At 42.0% G+C, this 21,101-nt stretch overlaps 1 protein-coding gene across 1 annotated transcript; it reads right to left on the bottom strand.

The window, feature by feature from the left end:
• Window positions 1–17,985: 17,985 nt before the first annotated feature.
• MAP1LC3C (microtubule associated protein 1 light chain 3 gamma) lies at window positions 17,986–19,620 on the bottom strand. Its single transcript, XM_086460946.1, has 4 exons — window positions 19,563–19,620; window positions 19,427–19,482; window positions 19,171–19,277; window positions 17,986–18,196 (listed from the first exon to the last, which is right to left on the bottom strand). Exons 1-4 carry the CDS (start codon window positions 19,618–19,620, stop codon window positions 17,986–17,988), a joined length of 432 nt encoding a protein of 143 aa, XP_086317072.1.
• Window positions 19,621–21,101: the final 1,481 nt, after the last annotated feature.

The raw sequence follows: 21,101 nt of genomic DNA, 5'->3' as shown, positions 1-21,101 counted from the left end.
GGAGATTAAGAGGTTGAAATAGCCTTAGGAGTCTTCTATAATTCTTAAATACATCTAAATATTGCATATGTATAATTAACTTCTCCAATGCTGCATTCCTGGACAACTACACAGGTATGTGGGTAGAAAAAGAGCTGATTTCCAATGCCTTCTATAATGCCACTGAAGTCACACATACTGAATTTTAAACATCAAGAAAAATACAGTAATTAAAATGAAAACAAAGATGACTTCTGAAGTGATGTGATGCAGTGTATTTTCATGTATATGATAAACTATTTCAAATAAATTACTAGCCAGTGAGATCACTCAATTGGCTCCATTTGTGTTTTACAAAAAATAGATGTGGCATTATGCATTGAGAGGTCTATTCCAGTTGCGCTGCAGGAGAATCCACTACTTATTATAAATTTCTTCAGAAAAAACACTTTTTTTTTTTTTTCAGGACAGATTAAATGTTTGGACTTTAGGACTGTGGGAAACCAGGAATCAGTTAGAACAGCCAGCTGTTCTTTAATCCAGGGATCAGCCTGTATCCTGAGCAGTTGTGGCACCTGGGGACTTTGAATGTCATTCAAACTTACCTTAGCTCTACCCATCAGGGTTGCCTAGAACCTAGCTTGATTGGACCAGAGATCCTGGCTCACAAAGTGTCTCTTGCAGCTAGTGTGAGCCAAAATAATCCCTGAAAAGCATGGTAAGAATGATAGGTTATTGGCGGGGGTGTCTTTTTTGTTTGCATGCATGTGGCTCACTGAAAGTGGACCCATTTTGCTGGAAAACAGTTAAATCTGGTAGATTTGTTTTCAGTCAGAAATGTATCTTATTTTCTTTTCTTTCTTTTCCTTAGTGACCATGTTTTTTTCAAACAAAATCTTATTATTTTTAATTGTTCCATGTTTGAAATTCACAAGAAATTTTGCTTTGAACAAGTAGTGTTAAAGCTGGACATTTCAAAAATGTTTAGGAAAGGTGACATCTCTTGGATAGCAAGGCAGGTAAATGCTCAAATCAATGCATTCTAGCAATGTTATCTAGCACTCATGACATATGAAGGAAATCTCTAGAAAAGGACCTTTTGCCTCAGCTTGACCAGACTGTAAATGTCTGGCCTCATTAATCCAGAATGCTAGGTTAGCCTTTGTTCTAAACTCCCTGGACTGCATAAGAAGGTGTCCTAGGCCATGGTTATGTGGTTACTTTAATCAAGCAGATGTCTGCACTGCTGCCAGAAAGATTGGTCTTGTCTTTTCTCCTCCTCTCCAGTAACCTACTGTCTTTTCCCTGCTGCTTTCCATGTCCTACCTCTAATACGCACATAGCAACCCTTTGAATCCAGCCAAAGAACTCTATCTGTCTGAAAACTAAAGACAGTGCTCTTACAAGGAAGCAGGAATGTCCAAGGGTGCAAAGGTGGGTAGAACTGCCCCTTTGCAAAGCATTGCAGTTTTATACTGAACTGAAGAGACCATATAATGTTTTCAGGGATTCAGAGAAAATAGCACCTAGAGCTGAAGAGAGACCAATTTATCAGGGAATGCAAGGAGCTATCACAAATTCCAAGTTCTGCATGAAGATCACTTACGATCTCTCTTTCAACATTTCACAGGTGGAGGTGGATATACACGGTACATCAGTAATCAGAGCCCACAAGAAAAGATCAGGATACTCATCTACTATATATGTTGAAAGCGCTTTTGCCACCAGCCCAGCGACCGTCCTGGAGTTGATGTAGATCAGTCTTTCCATTGTAGCTGCTGGTGCAATAACCCCGTGAAGACAGGCATTCTAAACTGCCTGGGACAAACTTAGGTGTGAGAAGGAGCAGGATGCTCTTGTCAGCTGATTGGGATGCTAACCTGGGAAAAGAGGCTGGAGTTCTGCTCTGGCATAAAGTTTACATGTTTCATAGGAAATAGAATGTGGTGACAGCAAGAATAAACAGTAGATGAAAAGAAAATAGAAACCTACTTATGTTCACACTGCCAAAGGGCAAGTGTACGTAAAAGCTTTCTTGCTGCAAACTACTCATAAGATGTTCTAAGATCCTTTGCAGATAATATTTAAACTCAATAAGACGACTTAAGGAAAACCAGATAGCCATCTTGAATGAGGAACTGAGATAAATTTTTAATTATTCCCCTCTACACCACCAAAACTAGCATTAGAGCAGGAAGAGAAAAAACAATAGGTCAAAATCTTGTAGACATCAGCACTTAAATCCAGAGATGTGTTTGACACTGTCCCTGTAATATGCACAAACCCAGCCTAATTCTATTATAGTTTAAAGACATGTCTTTCCTGCCTCTCAGGTAATCTAAGCTGGGAAAACTCATTCCATACCAGTTAGGATTTCTTTTAATTTGGGTCACTTTTTCTATCACAACAACGCACAACTGACATGTATGATTTTATTTATGCTATGTAACCAGGTTAATATTCTTATTACTCTGCTGCATATCCCATGACACCTTTGCAGGAGAGATGATTCATCTTAACAGGCTTAGCTAGTGAAACTCTTTAAATAACTATATGTGAAACGTATGGTTCAAGACAAAAAACATTTTGAAAGTGGAATAAGGCCAGGAATAGCAGCTGTTGCTAATACAGTGTAGTGAGATTAGATGTCTCATAGACGGCAAACCAAAGCAAACTTTAATCTCTGAGAACCTTTTGAGTTTACAGACTAGTTAAAAAATACAGGGCTACAGAACATATACTACTTCTAGGTTAAAATTGACTTGTCTTTTCTACTATGACTCCATTAAAACATTTCACTTTGTAAGTAGGGCAAAGATTCTGTGTGTAGGCAGGCAGAGACAGCTGGGAGTTATCCAGAAGATTCAGAAAAGAGGAAAGCTGGCAAGGAGGAGCTGGAGTGTGTGACAGCAGATCAGCCTCAGGACTCAGCGGGTCAGGGGCATATCCTGCCGATTCACTGCTGGGGCTAAATCTGTAGGCAGGAACAAAACAGATGTTAAGGTGAACATGTAAGGAATTATAGTTGTAGTTGAAGAGTTAATATATGAGAGTGATGAACCAGAACTTCAAGGGAGAAGCTGTTTCAGAGACTTTTTTTGTTTCAGTTCCACCTGTTCAAGGTGAAAATTATCCTACATTATTCCATTTATGTGTGTCTTCTAAATGACATTATCTGTGAGATAACCAGATTAGTTGGTGACCAGTCTTTTCTAGGGATGCAAGAGACACTCTTGCATCATGAGCATCAAGCCACAGTACCTGTCTTTTAATCCCTTCCTGAGTCTTCCTTCTGTGAAAGGATGAGGTTTATGCTTCAACTCTTTCAGCTGTGGCTTGTGAGGAGTTCACAAAATGCAACTGTAACACTCAGCCATGATGAAGCTGTTGAACAAAAAGGAGCAGAGCATATGGCTGTGGCTATGTATGAACTTGTATGTTTAAAAGGTGGTAATGACCATGGCAGTGATAAGACCATGGAGACATGGTTATTATGAACAGAAAAAGACTACATTTTTGCTTGAACAGTTTATATTTGCTGGTTTTGTCTGAAAGAGAAATCATCTTATGCAAAAGTAACATGTTTTGCTCTTTATACGAAATCAACACTTGTACCATCTCTCACATTTGAGTAGCCACAGGCTGCTAAGTAGGAAAAACACAGAACATGTCACTTCAATTTATCTGTCCAACCTGTGCGTTTTTCCATGCCATGTCAGTCCCAGTCTCTGGAGCTAGCATGGAAAAACAGAAATGTTAAATAAACTATGCCCAGCTCTGGATGATTCCAAGGGCAAACCATTCTTTGTTTCCTCTCTCAGCCTTCAGATATGGGTGTACCCGGGCAGTAGGAGAGTGATAGTCTCCTTCTGAGGCTATGACTGGAAGAGAATGCAAAGTCATACCTCACATTAAACAACAGGACACAAGTGGTGGACCTGTCTGGTGCAGCTAGCTGTCTGCTTGAATCCTTTCTGCTCTTTGACATTGTATTGTTCTGTTACTGCTGTATGTGCTCACCTTCACATCACCCAGTAGCAGTTGCCTGCCCTTCATTTTTTATCACTGTTCTTTGAGACGTCTTCAGGCTTCATCAGTGATAAATTTGTGGTGGGGAAGATTAATTTGTTTTTCTTCTAGGTTATTAGTTAAAATGCTGTGCTAAAAATAGCACAGGCCTAGAAACATGGCTATACAGAGCTCAATTAAAACGACAATTACAGAGTGATGATTTCCCAGTTTTCAAGAGTTTTTTGAGATGTGCTTATGAACTTGTGCATTATTCTAGCTCCTCTAGTCAAAATGTTGTGTAATACCAAGGCAGGCATCTGAAAGGTTAAGTGGAAGTCTTAACACGTTAATAACAATACATGTTTAATCCTAACCTGTAATCTTATTGAATACTCTGATAGACAGGATGTATTTTCTGCAAGCATGTTAGCATCAACATTCATCTCATTTTAAACTCTCAGTTAATCAAGTCCTTGATATGCCCTACCATTACTGATGTCAGGCTGGAAGGTGCGTGTTTACCTGCGCCAATTCATTTATTCTTCCAAAATACTATCACAATATTAGCTTTCAGTTAGTCCTTTCTGAGTTTTCAAGTGACTTAAGTGATACCAGCAATGACTTTTTTATGGTCCAGCAATTGTAATCGTCATTCGACTCTTACAAACTCAGAGCATAACTTCATTTATCAACTCTACTTCTTTAATAGGGATAAAATACTTGGTTTAATCATAGGATTCACTTGCATGAGTGGCCAAGAGATCAGAGGTTTCCCCAGTCGTAGGGTCTCTGCTGACCTCATGGGGGCAGCTGGATCATGCACCTGGAGTTTGTCAGGTTAGTTTATAGCACTAACACATTCAGTAGCAGTACAGATTTAAATCACTTCATGGTGTTTTGAAGCCATGCCCATACATTTGCATCAGTATAAACTTTTTTGAAAGTAGACCTGTAAAATTAACTACATGAAAGTAAGGTAGCCTGTAAATCTTGTGTGTGTGGCAAGTAGGTGGTGGGTAAAGAAAAACTGGTTTTGGTTAACCTGTGTGTTTTCAGCCTAGTGCTTGTAAAGAGATTGTAGGGATCAGAAAGATGCACACAGGCAAACATACATGGCAAAAAAATCTTGACCTACAGTGTCCCTACCTTGTTATAAGTAACAGAGGATTAAATTCCTCTTAGAAATAGAAAAGTGGGTAAAAAAGTGTTATAATACATAATGTAGTCAAGGTACTAGGCAGATACCAAATCAGAGACCAGACAGAGAGCTGTGGACATCAGGAGGAGACAGTGGAAAAGGTTGATTTTTTTGGTGGAACTGCTGAAAACCACGTAGATAATTGGAACTGCTCATTAATTTACCCTCTGTCTATTGCCCTGTAAAATATTAACAGTCTGGTACATCTCAGCCATTGTTACTCTGATTGCAGTTGTAGTGAGGTGTTTCTAAATATTTTTAGAATTCAGATAGAGAGGGTCCATGTTTCAGGTTGTCTACATTTAACCTGTGCCAAGGGCTAAACTATAACAGTCACTCTATCACCCAACAACCCCTCACCAACCAGGGAGGGGAACTGGGATAAAAGGAGAGCAGACCCACAGGTGAAAGTGAGAAGAGATTTTAATGAGATAACACCAATACCAACAGACATATACAGAGTTATACTCAGACAAATAAATATCCAGTCCTCAGGAGAAGCCAGAGGAGAAGCAGAAAGAACCCCAGCAGAAACCCCACAGAAGGTCCCCTTCCTCAGTAAATCTTCCCCCTTTATAATGACCATGATATTACAGGATGGGCTACACCTGTTGCTAACTCAGGTCAGCTGCCCTGGCTGGCTTGAGCCTGCCTAGCATGGCTGGGCTGTGATTCTGTCCCAGCCAAACCAGGACACAGACAAAGCACAGTATAGGGAGGTAGGCAGTGTCTGGAAAGCCCCTTTCTAAGACACAAGTAATCTGTGGCACATGGGCATTAACATTCTTTTTTAAATATGGTTTGACAATTTGGCATAGAAGGGCTGGATATGACAGTAGAAGTTGAGTTCATGGTGTCACAAACTTTTTCTCAGGCACCCCTCTCAACTCTTGCTTCACTCATGCAATACACAGGCAGAAGTATTGGAGTGGCAATCTTGACTGGGGCACTGTTACAAATGAAAAATATAGTGTAGCTGCACATGGTAGTGCTAACAAAACAAAGTGTAACACAGGGGCAGGAAGGGAGAAGCAGCGGGGCTAGAGCCACTAAGTCCCCATGTGCCCTGTGTTGAAGTCTCAGTGTGGTGCTGCTTGATTGATGCCTTGTGCTACAGCGCTGTAGAGATTATCTTTTTCTTCAGAGTAAAAAACAATGTAAGAAGATCCCATATGCCCTTCACAGTTCTGCATCCCCTTCATTGTGATTATGCAAGTGTGTGCAAGCTCAGCAGTATAATCTAAGAGCTTTCACTACCAAGAAAAGTGTTTTCATGTTTAAGGAACAAAGATGTTTTAACAGAAAACATAGAATCAAAGGAAACAAGTACTGGGAAAGGGCCTCCAGAAATCTTCCCCTTGCCTCATGGCAGGATAAATTTAGACTCATCTTCCAGAGATGGACACTCCACAAATTTCCAGACAAGTCATCTCAGCATTTCACCATTTTTTTCATTAGGAAGTTTTTCTAGCTTTTTCTTGCTGCAATTTAAGCCCATTACCTCTCCTAATAGCCAATGTAAACAAGAGAAAGATTCTTCTGCCTCCTTTTGAAAGAGCCTTTCATTTGTGAGGAATGTGATGTCCTTTTTTCAGCCTTTTCTTCTTGAGGCTAAACCACCTCAGTTCTTGCATATTCTGTTACAGGACAGTCTAAATCTCTGCTCATCGTCATTATTCTCTGAACTCTCAGGTAGTTCATATTCTTGGTGGAGTGCAGTGCCTAAACTACACACAATATTTCAGCTAAAGCCCTTCCATTGTTGAGTGCAACAGAAGGTTTATTTCACACATCTTGCGGGCTCTTGCTGTTTAGAAATCCTAGTGTGGTGTTTGCTTTTTTCACAACAGCATGATAGTATTGACTCATGCTTAGCTTATGATTCAGTATATCCCATGGACTCTTTTAAGAAGAAACACCACCAGCCACTTGTTTTCCATCCTATATTTGTGCAGCTGATTATTCTTGTGCAAATATAGTATCCTGCATTTATCTCTCTCAAATAGTGCCCAGGCAGTGATGAGAGCGCTCTTCCCTCTTCCTGTAAAATATTTGCCAATGTATTTTATGTTTCTTATTGAAAAACCCACAAGATACACAGGACGAGCTGTTACATGGAATTTTTTTGCCTTTGAATTTATGTCTTTATTTGTTTAGAAGGTACAGGGAATAAGGGTGTTAGATGAGCACCAACTCTATTAGCAAATACTTCATATGAGGACAAGAAGATAAGAGAAGAAACTTCCTAATTTGTGTGGTAAACTCCATAAATTCTGACTTGTTTAACCAGAGATTAAACCCAGATGTGAAGCAAACAGCATTAAGAAGAAAAAGGCAGGAGCCGACATTGATTAAACCTTTGTAAAGTTCCATGACGTCAAGCAGATGATTAAAATGTTAGTCGGGAGAAAGATCTCAAGATTGTATAGATTTCCTTTGTGTTCTCTTGCAATGCAATCATGACTTCTGGTGCAAAGTAATCAAGGAGTTAGTTAGGAAGAAAACATCTTTCCAATATTTTGTAAAAATAGGTCTTTATAAAGTGCTTAGCTCACACTTAATAACCAAAATTAAATAAAGAGGTCTTCAGCAAGTTATTCTGGAGCCAAAACTAGTGCTGCACACTCCTGAGAATATGACAAAAATAAGAAAATGTGTATAAATAAAAGTATAATTAAGTGTGACTCTGGGCACATTTTTTATTTCGCTAATTTTTTTACTGGTAGACATAAGTATTCAGATGTAGTAGCAGCTATGATATAAGATGCTAGGCCCATTAAATTTAGCATGTTCGCTTCAAACTCCACAAAGCACCAGGATTTGTTCTGACCTCACTTCTACAGTTTTGGAACCACTGTTCAACTATTCTCTGTTTAAAATTAGTAAAACAGAAACTGGGCCAGATTTATTAACTGGAAAGATACTTACATTTTGAGCATTGAGATCTGTCTGAGCCTTGAATTCTGGCCTGCTGTAGATGTTTTTTTGTTAATCATCTGATTTATTTCCTCTAGTGGCCCAGAACTAGACCAAGAACAACTTTGAAGCACTTATTTTTATTGTTTGTATAATCTAGTTTTGCTCAAAAAATCTCAGACAGTTATTGATTGAGATTGTGTTGCAGACTTCAGTGTGGCATTAACTTTGATAACTACATAAATACGTCAAACAGGCTAGTTGAAGGGTCAGAAAATAGGAGTTTAGAGAAAAATCCTGGCCTGTCCAAAGGATTTTATTTTCAAATGTCCTGAACATAGGTGCTATCCCTGCTGTCTGTACTCCTTCCTTATGGTATTAATCTCACAAAACCCAGAGTTTTTTTAACAGATTGCTAGAAGGGTAGGCCCTACATTAACATGAGAAGATATACACATACAGCCTATAAGGTTTGGTTTGCAGCATGACTGTCTATCTCAACTTCAGTTTGACTGTAACATCCTCCAAAGAGCTTACCAACAATAACTTACTGAGCTTCACAGTCCATACATAGACAAGTTGTGTTGTACTCTTGCTCCTCCATTTAAAAACATACTGAAGGCAACCTTGATTTCGTATTTTCTTCAGTAAAATTCTGCTGAAATCCGTAGATAAATCCAATGGTCGGCAAAGTAATTCACAAAACTATTTTTTGAGAATATAAAAAATTGGCTAATTGCTTGGTGCTGTGCCTTTTTCTAGTTTGCATTTGCCAAAGAGCTTTCAATGAAACTATTCAAACCTTCCCTAACCTGCATTTGAGCTTTGGCCCTAGTTACATAGAAAAGATGGAGGACACAGTTTCTGTATCTCTGTATAAGTACAAGGAGAACTAAGAGGTAATTACTTATTAAAGAGATATTTGATTTAGATACCAAACAGTGGACTACTGCATCAGGAAAGTAAGTATTAACAAGCAGTCAGGATGTGTGGTTTCTGCTGCACACACACATGTTGGGATGGATTTTTCCTGTAACTGAATTTCAACCATTCGTCCTCATTCTACTCTGTCCCACCTTGTGATAATTGTTAAAGGATACCTTGAAGCACAGTCTTGTGGCACTTTCGAAAACAAGAACCTCTCTCCATTGCCATGTATAACTTTCTTCCCTTTTTCTCCCTTTGTTTTAGAAACTGTGTACTTTTGGCTATTCTCCTTCTCACTTGTGTCTCTGTTTCAGCAGTATAGTACTGTGTGTGTGTGTGTGTGTGTGTGTGTAGGTTTTGTGTGTTTCAAAAACAAAGTGCTTTTGAAACAGTTGTGGAAGAAGAAGGCGAGCTTACCACTAGAATCTCCTTCCAGAATTTTTCCTGAATCACCAAATGAGGTAGTCATCTAATGACTCAATAGACAATTAGACAAGAAATGAGGGAAGTCAAAACTAGCTTATTCCTCCAAATGAGAACTCAAACATGTTTCTTCAGCTCTGTGTGAGTATTAAGCCACAATCCTAAAGCCACTACTGTTTCAAGACATGCTTTATGGGTAGTGAAAGCTCTAAAAAAGGCATCACAGCCTCAGCCCACAGGAACTCTGCTGATTTGTTTGCAGCACTTTTAGGGTCACATTTTTTTAAAGTACATCTTTTCTAATCACTCACCTTCTTCAGTTTCTCATTTTCTTGATGTCTTTGATGAAAATACAGGTAGGGTGTCCACTCTGCAAGTTACAGTTGGCCAGATTTATTTCCTCCATGTACTGGCAAACTGCTCCCTGCTGCATCTCCATGATCTGTTTTTTTTGTAACGTGACATATAGGTACTCCACTATAGCTTGTTATGCAGTACTGCAGTTAACAAATCATTTACTATTAAAAGATCGTAAAGCACAGCCTGACCAAAAATGTATGGACCTTATTTATATGTAACTAAAACACATCCAAAAAAACCCCACAAAACACGAAACTCCCTATGCTGAGAATTAGCAGAAAGCTCCACTGTATTTTAAAATATGGAGACATGTCTAGAATAGAATAACCCAAGTGCCTGTTCCCATACATATCACAAATTTTTATGGCAGTCACACAGGTGTATCTGTATAGTCACAAGCATTTTCTTTAAGTTGAGGTTTGGATTTTCCCTTCTGACAAACCAGCATAAGTAAAATTAATTTGACAGGAAAAAAAATACAGCAGTTTGAATTGGGAAATAAGATATTTGGCAAAACCATACTTTAAAGAAAAACTTTCCAGAAAATTAAACATAATAGCTTTCATGTCTGCTACAGTGCTTGACCTTCCCTTCTTCTCTCCACCTCGTGTGGATGAGTGCTTCCTCCCATCAACTGTAACACGGTAGCTTTAGCTCTGCAGCCTTTATGGCTCCAGGCAGTAATTCCAGTGCATGCTGCAGCTTCTACTGGAATTGCTTCACTTACTTTATAGGGTTTTGCCTACATTTTCCACTAGTAAAACTGAAGCCTCTCACAGATCTTGCAGTTGGATAGTTTTTTTCAGAAAGGAAAGGTAGTCTGGGGATCTAATTTGGGAGCTAGGTTCAAGCCCTTTAGCCACACACCTCTACTGTCACTCTGGACTTTGCCTACAAAAGCCCTAGCTTCTAGCTGCAGAAAGTTAATTTTCTGTGCTGGGTCCAGGGAGGCAGGAGCTACTAGGGTGCCCAGTGTAGAGTATGTGGCTCAGCCTCTCCAAGGAGAAAAGGGAATCACAGCAGGGTCTCCCCCACTCTTTATCCATTGAGTTACAAAGGATGCTCCTCTGTGAAGCACATGACAGTAATCCTGCTCAGCACTTGCCTAATGGGCCAGCTGCCTTGGGTGTCAGAGTGAAAAGAAACCATCCTTTAAAGTCCTGACATGGCCTAGCCTGCAGACCCATATAATCTTCAAGATCTACCTATACCAGTAGCAGTTACCCCACTCAGTTTCTTATAACAACCCCCCTCTCTACCAACCCCTTCCTGAAGATTATCACCTCTCACCAGCCTGCTACTGGATAAGCTCGTGTGTAGCACCCTCCTCCTTCCATGGCAAAATCAGCTGGATGAGCTGGGATACAAAATTAAGCTGCTACATCAACCTACCTTGTGGCGCCTGTAGCAAAAATAGTTCACACTGATGAGCAAGGCTAAAACACACAGCTGTTCTTTGGCTGATTCAAGAAGGGATGTGACACCTTTTCTGTCTCAACCAAATTCACTGGAAGGGGGGAGCTACCTAAATAGCAGCAACAGCCTCAGCCATCGCTTTTAAACTGCTGCTCCAGACCTGATAGAGGCTTATAAGCCTGAGAGAGACTGAGGCATAGCCAAATTTTGTGGCTCCAACATAGGCTGAATTACAATAACAGAACAACTGTGAATTCTCATACAAGTTTGTTACATGGCAACTAAGGGCATATTATTTATAGTTTTCAGCAATCTTGGAATGTCTACCCAGGTTCTGCAAACACCAGAAGGCCTGGTCGCTTTCCAAAAACAGAATGGGAACAAAAGTCAGTGAGCATGGGAAGAGCTGAGGGTTAAACCAAATCCAGCTGCCTCCTAGGAAAATGCAGTATTTCTCCTGAGACCTCTCTTGACAGTTTTGACAGGTTTATGACAGAGCCAATATAGTTTTGAATAGCAAAATTATCTTCATAACCCCTGCAATGCTTGGGTTACCCTGACAGTCTAGACAGCCCAGATGTGTCTGCACTAAGCTGGTGATCCTGCCCTCACCTGTAGCACAGCAGCTGTTTTTCCTATTGATGGCTCTTTTATTTTGTTGATGACTAATGCATCAAGCTGCTGGAAAATGAGTTAACTCTTCCTCAGGCAGTCAGCATCCAAATATGCAGCTCATATCACTATCTGACTTTTAATTTTTGACCACAGATGCAGCATTTTAGGGGAGGAGGATCAGACAGAGACCATACTCATATCCATCACCTGACATTAATTTTTTAAGTTCTCAGAGTAAGGGCTAAATCGCCTTGTGAAGTAGTGCCAGCACCAAGAATAGAGTTTCTTTACTTGCAATGTCTTCCTTTCAGCAAGGAAAAGTCTTTTTTTCCATTGACAGAGTTTGCATTTTATCCAGGAAAAGGCTATATCCACCCTCCATCTGTGAGCATGCGTGTGCATGTTTTCTTTCTCATAACTTTTTTCTGTGAGCTAATGGGTGTAATTGTTGCCTTAGTGAGGTCACACTGAGGCTCAGGCTTTCCAGGCAGTCACAGGCAGGCTTGCGAAGAACACGTGGCTACAGCTGCTTTGGGTAGAAGCACGGATATGCATGCTTAACTCCCTGGCCCACTCTGTCCCCTATCCTCACCCACTGGTTAGGTGACCTAAAGATTCCCCTGCAAATCCATCTGGCAGGCTGTAGAGTCTTGGCTCTGTTCTTGAGAACAGAAAATAAGCTTTAGGTCTACCAGGGATGTCTTGACCAGCAGCAGATGAACCTGGTTCTTTTTGCATTGTCTCAAGGACCATGTAGTCGATAGCCATCTCACCTGTCTGACATATAACAGGCTTGGGCCTGTTAAGATCCAGACTGTGCTGTTATACACCAAAACAAAATAAAACCAGGGTCTTGGAGTATTTGCAAAAATAAATACCATTGGCCAAGCCCACCCTGCAACAAATCCTGATCAGCCTCATAAAGGCCCTTTACAGTCCCTGCCGGACATGATGTCAGTGTTGAGTGGCCTGAGCAGCCCTTCATCAGCCTCTGGAAACTCCTTGTGCAGCTGGCCGGGCACACTCCCTCCCTCCTGAGGTCGGCTGCTGAGGTGGAAGGGGCAGTGCTGCTTTTCAAACTGTAGCTTCAATACTTGCTAGATGTTCTTCAAAACCCACCTGGACTACACTGCTACAATTGTGTGTCACAAAAATGTACGGCCACAAGAGACAGAGAGTGATATCATTATGACTTTCTGGAGGGAACCCTTAAGGGCATTAGCCACCTTCGCTAAAATTATATTAATGTTCCTCTAAACTAGGGTCAGACTGTTATATATTATAGGACCCAACTGCCTTTCCATGTTGTGGACTGTATAGGAACAAGTAGCAGATAATCAAGAAACTTATGCTCTTAAGAAGCAACCTAAAATCATCAGGGAAAAAAAACGTGAGAACAGCTACCATTACAAGTGTCTTAGGAAAGCTAAAGAAACTAAGCACATATATATAGGCAGAACCTCCCCCCCCCCCCCAAATTTGAGAGGGTGATTCAAAACTGTATGAAAAGAATGGGGTATTTTAAAATTCAGGAGAGTTTTCTAGAAATCTTTCTGGAACAGTGACCCTTAATGGAAGAGTGTGTGTCATTAGTTCTGCACCTAAGTTGTACTGCAACATACATGAAATTGCATTTCTCAGTCACCTTTCATGAATTGCTTGGAAGTTTTCCACAGAAAATGGACTCTTCATAGTCCATAAGTTAAAAAAACAGCATTCTAAAAATAGCTTTTCTACTGGTTAGGTCTTTTGGTTTTCTCCCCATAGTTTCTATAGGGGCTTTCTTGAAAGGGAAATTTAGCAGAGCAATTTGATCCTGAAGGTTATATTTGAGAGAATTTCATTTGACCTTCTCAATTTACTGTATCTTACATAAACAAAACACCTCATTTGAAAAGGAGGAGGAGGATATAGTCTGTCACTCAGTGTGTTTAACAGTCTATCTTTTCCAATATTTTTACCCTGAAGCTACCACCATCTGGAAGTAGTTAGCACAGCAAAACAATAAAAAGCCCATCTAAGTTCACAAGACTTGTTGCCTGCAGTACTTATTTGAGCAAGAAGATTAGTATTCACATTAATTCAGTTATTTATTCTACCCACACACAATGTTGTCATTTTTAAACCCAGTTTGGAAAGCTCCTGCTGTTGCTTATGAGCTAAAGCCCAAGCTGAGGTTATCATGTTCGCCTTGCAGCAACAAATGTCAGTTTGCACTCCATAAAGCATTGTACAGTTTGTAGCTGTGATTGTATATGGCTGTAGGACACCAGCTGTAGCGAGGAAAGTTCAGACAGATGAATCTCTAATCTTAGCAGGCACAGAAAAAAAAAAAAATTTCTACACACTTGAAATACAAGTAAGACTTTTTTTTTTTTTTTTTTTTTTTTTTGACTAAACCCAAGAGCTTATGTGTTGTTTATTTGAATTGCTACTTCTTCAGCTGCCCTTATGAGCATTCAGAGTGCACGCAGCCAACAGCGTGCGCCTCAGGAGTGAAGTTTGTTCAGGTCTTGAAAATGATCCTGTTCCCAGAGCAGTCACAGTGCAGGCATACATTACAGACATAAATGGCATGTTCAATTAAAACATCATTTTGCTTAACCAAGGGCAAATCATGCCTGACAAACAATCAGGGGCCTGGAGCACCTCCCCTGTGAGAGAGCTGGGGTTGTTCAGCCTGGAGAAGAGCAGGCTCTGGGGAGACCTTACAGCGGCCTTCCAGTGCTTAAAGGGGGCCTGCAGGAAAGGTGGGGAGGGCCTCTTGATCAGGGAGGGTAGCGAGAGGACAAGGGGTAACAGTTTCAAGCTGAAAGAGGAGAGATTTACATTAGATACTAGGAAGAAGTTCTTTACTGTGAGGGTGGTGAGACACTGGGCCAGGTCGCCCAGAGAAGCTGTGGCTGCCCCCTCCCTGGCAGTGTTCAAGGCCAGGCTGGATGGGGCTTCAAGCAACCTGGTCTGCTAGTAGGTGTCCCTGCCCATGGCAGAGGGGTTGGAGCTAGATGGTCTTTAAGGTCCCTTCCAAGCCAAACATTCTACGGTTCCATGATTTTTGTGCAGCAAGGTTGCAGCCTCAGATTTTAGCTGCTTTTGTATTTCCTTTTTAATAACTCCAGCAGTATCTGTGATTATTAACATTTGAATTTTTTTAGTGCCTTGGTGAAGTTATAAAAGACAGAGCTTAATGTGTTTTTCTGTATGATTCTGTATGACTCATTATGTTTAAGTCACAACTGCCCCAGTACTCTATTTTACACAATATTCAAGAAAAAAAAGAAAATACCTCCACATCAAGGGTAATTTCAACCCTTATCCCACACTTCCATACAACATCTTTTCAGTTTGATCAGTTTTCTGTTTGAAGATGGGACACAGTGCTTGGTCTTACAAGTGACTGAGTGCTGTGGACTCAGCAGAGCATGTACGTACACAAGTGCTTTGAAGTCAGAGCAGGACCTAGCAGTCTATGTCAGAAACAGAAGTATCTTTAGGATGTTTTCTTTTCTCTGATGGACGTTTTTGATATTAAAGAACACGAGTCCATATCATAACTCAGAAATGAAGATACCTTTACAAGCAAGTGGCATCTCTGCCTTCCCTTTTTACATTGCAGGTGTAAAATTTACTTACCACAGTATGTTGTCCTTCATTGCAAAAAATACGTACCTGCCTCTAATCAATAGGTATTTGCTCAAGCAAATATTAGCTCTTCAGACAGCAGCTATATTGGAAGTAGCTGCAGTTATCTCAGTTGCTTATGTCAGTCCGAGCAAAGGTTTTCTGTTGGCTTCTTTTCTAATCCTTGTTCCTTGCACTTCAAGAAACAATAGGTTGAATCCAAAGTTTTAGTCACTTCAACGCAGCTCCACGAGCAGGATTACCAATTCATTTGGGCATCTAACCCCTAGTTTATTAATTCAAGACTTTTTGAAAACAGTCTTTGATGGTTAATCCTAACTGCTTTAACACCTGGTAGAAGGACAAGCCTCTTACTATTACCCAATGGTGAAGCTTTCTCAGTTCACAGGATTTCTCTCTAGGTTCAGCAGGCCAGTTTAAACAGGTTTATAATGATGCTCTTTACCTGCAACTGACCTTGTCCTGGTGTAATTTTTTTGGCTGGATCTGTGACTCTGCCTGTTAAGACACCATAGCCTAATGTCAATAAATGCTGGAGGGATCAACACTCACACCTCAGCCACTACATTACAAACCAAAGTTGGCTGTCAGACATAAAATTGCTCCAGCCAAGAATCGGCAGTGCATTTCTCTTCATGTACCAAGTATCACACAAGACAGGAAAGACAGAGGAGCCTTTGAAGCAAAATATTAGCCCAGCCCTTAGACTGGCAAGAGAGCTTGCACATAGCAAGGCTTCCCCTTGCTCCCCCCACCCCAAGGTTCCCACAGCTGCTCAGCGTTGCTGTGTGGTGCTCCTGCCAAACAGGTGTCTCTGCCCCCCTGAGGGCTGGCAACAAATGACTGTTTGAGTTCAGTTTGTGCAATGGAAACTGTTTCCATTACCAGCGTAAGTGAAATCTATCCAAGCAACTGATTCTGGGATCTCAAAGCCCACATGTTTTCACAACCTATACTGACATAGCCTTAGCCTTTTCACTAAGTCGGTCAGGTCAATGATTTCTTTGTTCCTCAGCTCGTGAAACATTAGTTGGCAAACATCACCTTCACTAAGGCAGGTACCCCCTCTAAACCCCGTGGTTTAGAGGCTTGAACCCAGGTCTGGTCAGAGCTTTAAGTTCAAGAGATTATTTGTGCAAGAGAACCACTGCAAAAGGCTTACACACACATTCCTTCCTTATGCATAACTTAAATACTGTCAACACTCCTCTCTTTGCAACCTAGTAATTCCTACATTAATCATTCTACAAATCAGTTTGGTACTGAACAGGATTGCATCATATTGTAACAATTTGACCATCCTAAGCTGAGGCTGCCAGAGGTTAATTAATAAACTGCACACTGTGACAGACTTTTAAATGCCCTGGTGCTTTAAGCTGATCATGCAGCATCAAACATTTACAACTTCCCAATACATTCCTCATGTATGGGAAGAGCAGGAAAGATAGCTTAAGCTATACTTCAGACTAAGCCTCACGTCAAGTGTTCCTTTAATATGTATTTAGGAACCAAGTCTGTATGTTAAGATGAATTGCCATCTCACTACATGACAGTTTTGACATCTTTAGAGACACTGGTACACCTCTTAGTCACAAGGTACATGACATAGCTCTATCCATCCTTGAAAGGAGGCTCACTGAAGTTGTTCATGGGACTGACAAGCAGGTGCCTGTAGGGGATGGATATAACAGTCTATCTACAGAGACGAGACTACCAGAACTCAGTAGTGAGAACAAGGTCTTAAACACCCTATTAAACTCCAGTTCAAGCCATGCTACCTGCATTTAGGTTATGCTGACTAGCAATCAGTTTTGTTTATTTAAACAAGTAGTTACATACATCACAGATCTTCAGTGTTTTCTGTAACAGCTGTCAGTAGTTTATGCAGGTGTAAAATTTATCTCTTCATTTGAACCCTGCTCTAGCACTAGTATAGTCTGCTTAATCTTTCAACTCAGCTATCTAGTTTAATGAACCATTTCTAGGTATGGGTTTTGCTCCTGTGTAACCCAACTTAAGCTTTGTTATTCCACTCAAAAATTCAGAGTGGCTATGTGAGCAATGCTTCATGTAAGAGGCACTGAGCTCACTCACAGAATTATTCTAGGACCTTCTCCTAGACAAGACTTTTACAGTCTTTCCCCAGATTAAAACTAACATTCAACTCAATCCTTAAAAGCTTCTTTATTTTACTCTCAGACCCAGGCTTTAAGGACATCTTAAAAAAAATCAGTTACATAACAAAGACTGATATTGCAAAAAAGCGGAGGTGCAGTTCCAAAAAACCCCACAGTGTCTTCAAATATAAAAATATATATCCAAAGCATTATCTAGGAAAAGTGTACCACCATTTCTGCCTTAAGATGGTCCTGCCAGCTTTTGGGTCATAACTCCCCACTACACAGCTCAAGAGCTCATATTGGAAGGAGCATCTCCAAGGTTCATGTCACAGGCATGATTCATAGCAAACTGCTTCACTGCAGCACATGGACCCAACCTTAAGTTTTGTGAAGGCATTCCATAGTTTCCCCTTGAGCAGTGGGCATAAAGCATCCAAACATCTCCTGGGAAGCATATGTCATATACACAAAGCCATCTTCATCTTTGTAGTTCCTATACACTTCTGCCATTGTCAAGGACATACTGGCTAGGCTTTTGTTGTTCACCAGCAGGTAGAAAGCTTGTGTAGCAGTTAGAGCCATCCTGCTTCTAATTGGAGAAGGAAGGAGAAAGAGAGAATCGACCATTAACAAATTTAATAAGGTTTCAACTTTAGTCTATGAAATACATTAAGCAGAGCAGTTGCACAAACCACGTAGAAGAAACGCTGTGTAAAGTCACTATATGGCTTAACATCTTCATCAGCAGGAAATTAACTCTATGTTTGGAAGCCAAAAGGCTTGTGCTCTGGGGAAAGGCTTACATTGTCAGCCCATGAGTGCTATTGAGCCTGGGCTTTGAGTTCCCAATTACCAGGGAGAAGTGCTGAGTAGAAACGAAACGCTTCTGCAGTACAGCTGTAGTAAAGGATTTCAGCATGGTCTGTTACACTTATTATAAAGCGTACCTTCAAAAGAAGAGTCATTTTCAGACACGTTACACACGAGGAGCAGGACCTAAGTCATCCAAGAGCCAAAAGCATCTTTTACAGAAGCTATTGTCTACAAAGATCTTTTCCATACTTTAAAAAGCGTGCTGAAAAGCACATAGCTTTCATGCTTTGTCAGAGACCATCACTAAATGCTTTGGGAGACTTCTTCCCTGTAGTGTCTCAAAGAATAATTTGGAAGCACTTTCATTCCACTCACACCTAAGAGTAGCTTCGAACTTGGGCAAACACAGCAAAGGAGAGCAAGGCAGTGACAGCTGTAAGCAGAACAGAACCACAGAAGCCACAGTACCAAGTTCATCGAGCAGGAAGAAAGCGCCACAGCAGTCTGATACAGCCTTTACTCACTACAGCTAGGGGGAAGAGAGAAGACTTTCGGAATCCAAAAAAGCATTTTTTCCCCAAATGCATCTGTGGAAACATCTGTTGGTTTTCTTTAAACGCTTGCAAGAGAGGGAAGCCGTTATTACACCGTTATCCTCCTCCCCACCACAGCCAGCACAGCGCCGGAGAGCAGCGGCCGGCCCAGCGGCCGGCCCCGCCGCCGCCCCGCCCAGGGGCGCTGGCCACCTACCTGATGATGGTTATGAACTGCGTCATGGTCAGCTCCTCGGGAACAAGAAACTTGGTTTTGTCCAAGAGAGGAAGGTACTTCTCTTTATGGTATCTCTCAACAATTACCTGTTTTAATTAGGGTCACACTTAGCAAGACTTAGAACACCCAGGTGTCTGTCCGTCCGTGTCGTGTGTGTCCCGTCCCCCCTCCCCACCCGCTTTAGAAAGCGGTTCCCAACAGCGGCGACAACTCCGACAACAAAACAGAGACCTACCGGGATTTTTGTCGGGAACTTCGCTCGGATTCCTGCTACTTCTTCCAGCCGGGTGGCTGCGCGGGAGAGAGGAGAAGCGTTACGCGCGCGCGCAGCCCGCCGCCGCGCAGCCCCGCCGCGCACCCGCCGCCCCTACCGAAACTCTTCCTCAGCTTGAACGGCCGGGCCGGCTGCGCGCCGGGCGCCGCCTGCATCATCCCCCGCCGACCGCCTGCTCCCGGCTGCCGCCCCCGCCGCAGTCCCGCGCCTCTTACGGGACGGGACGGGACGGGACGGGACACGCCCCGCCCCGCCTCACGTGGCGAAGGGCGGCCCCGCGGCGCGGCCGCCTGCGTTCCCCCGTAGATTTACGCCTCCCCGCCCCGCCGCCCGGTGGGCACGAAGGGAAGGGGCGCTGCACCGGCCTGCCTGCCCCTCTGCCAGCAGCGGCCTTCCTCGTCTTGGGTAGGAATTACCCGGATGCGAAATGTCTGGCGTGCACGGCCGTACGGTGTTTTGTGAGGGGTCTCTGACCGCCCTGTGGGGTAATCGGAGGGGGCAGCTCGAGGCTGGGCTGCCTCCATCAACCTTCCCTTTCCAGATAGCCAGTCCAGGAGGCCAGGTACCTTCTCCTACTGACATAGAATCATTAGAATAATAGAACGGTTTTGGTTGGAACAGACCTTCAAGATCATCGAGTCCAACCTTTGTCCTAGCTCTACCAACACCACTAAACCATACCCTCAGGCCATGAGATTGCTTATTTTCTGAACGACTTGGGAGGTGAGAATTTTAACTGTTTTTTTTTGTCTCTAAGGCATGGTTGTGATTTTAAGGGTTTCCAAGCAGTCTTTGGGTCCATCTGTTTGCCAAATACAATGAGACAGATTCCCTGCCTTTTGGATTGCTTGTTCACCTGCTTTTACTTCAGCTGTCAAGATGACTTCGCAGCCAGATGTGGCTCAGCAAGGAGTAAAGTGAACTCAAGGCTGGTCGTTGTGTATGTAAGTCATCTCAGTGGATGGCTGGAACTGATCCCTGTTACTCGTTTGCTTTGCTTCTGCCTTTAAACTACACTCTTTTTAATTTTTTTTTTTTTTTTTTTTTTTTTTTGATTGACCAGGCTAAGGGCAACTGGAAGTTGCTAAGATTTATGAGTTACAGTTTATGAGTTACGGGTTTGGCTGCTTTTTCAAGGCAAAGTCAATGACTGTCACCCAAGATCATTTTGAAAAGGAACATCTTTATTATAGTGCGTGTGCACTACGTATGCATATGTCACAATTTTCAACCAGAACACGGTTTCCAGTGGCTGAAGTCCTTAGTGCTGCTGAGCTGTCCTTTTCTCTTGATCTGGAAGTGATGAGCTCTAGTCACAGCACAGGCTCCCCCATGTGGCACTGCGAATTTAATTGCTCAGAGAAGACAAGATTTTTGCTTTGAGGAGTTCATGAGCAAGAGCTCTGAACTTGGAGAGAGGACTTGAGCTTAAACTGGAATGGTGTGGCTACAGCTCCTCCTCATGAGGTGACCTCTGCATCTGGGCAGGTAAGCTCAGGGGTCTGCTTACACACCTGGGTCCAACTTCAGTTCTTTTGGGTGGAGGTGGGGTGACAGACTAGGGAAGCGTGAATGGAGGAAGACGCGTGCCACAAGTGGCATGGTGCCATAACTCAGTCTGGTGATACACCTGTTT

This window comes from Leptosomus discolor, chromosome 2, assembly GCF_034619465.1.
Source record: "Leptosomus discolor isolate bLepDis1 chromosome 2, bLepDis1.hap2, whole genome shotgun sequence".
Taxonomy (NCBI): domain Eukaryota; kingdom Metazoa; phylum Chordata; class Aves; order Leptosomiformes; family Leptosomidae; genus Leptosomus; species Leptosomus discolor.
This window is presented reverse-complemented; position numbering and strand designations above follow the sequence as displayed.

Bases quoted from the DNA above. Each gene is read 5' to 3' on its own strand.
- MAP1LC3C (XM_086460946.1), bottom strand. From the start codon at position 19,620: ATGCAGGCGGCGCCCGGCGCGCAGCCGGCCCGGCCGTTCAAGCTGAGG. The intron at 19,278-19,426 runs GTAGGTCTCTGT...TAATTAAAACAG, and splicing joins AGTTCCCGACAAAAATCCCG to GTAATTGTTGAGAGATACCA. The intron at 18,197-19,170 runs GTAGGTGGCCAG...TTCTCCAATTAG, and splicing joins CAGTTCATAACCATCATCAG to AAGCAGGATGGCTCTAACTG.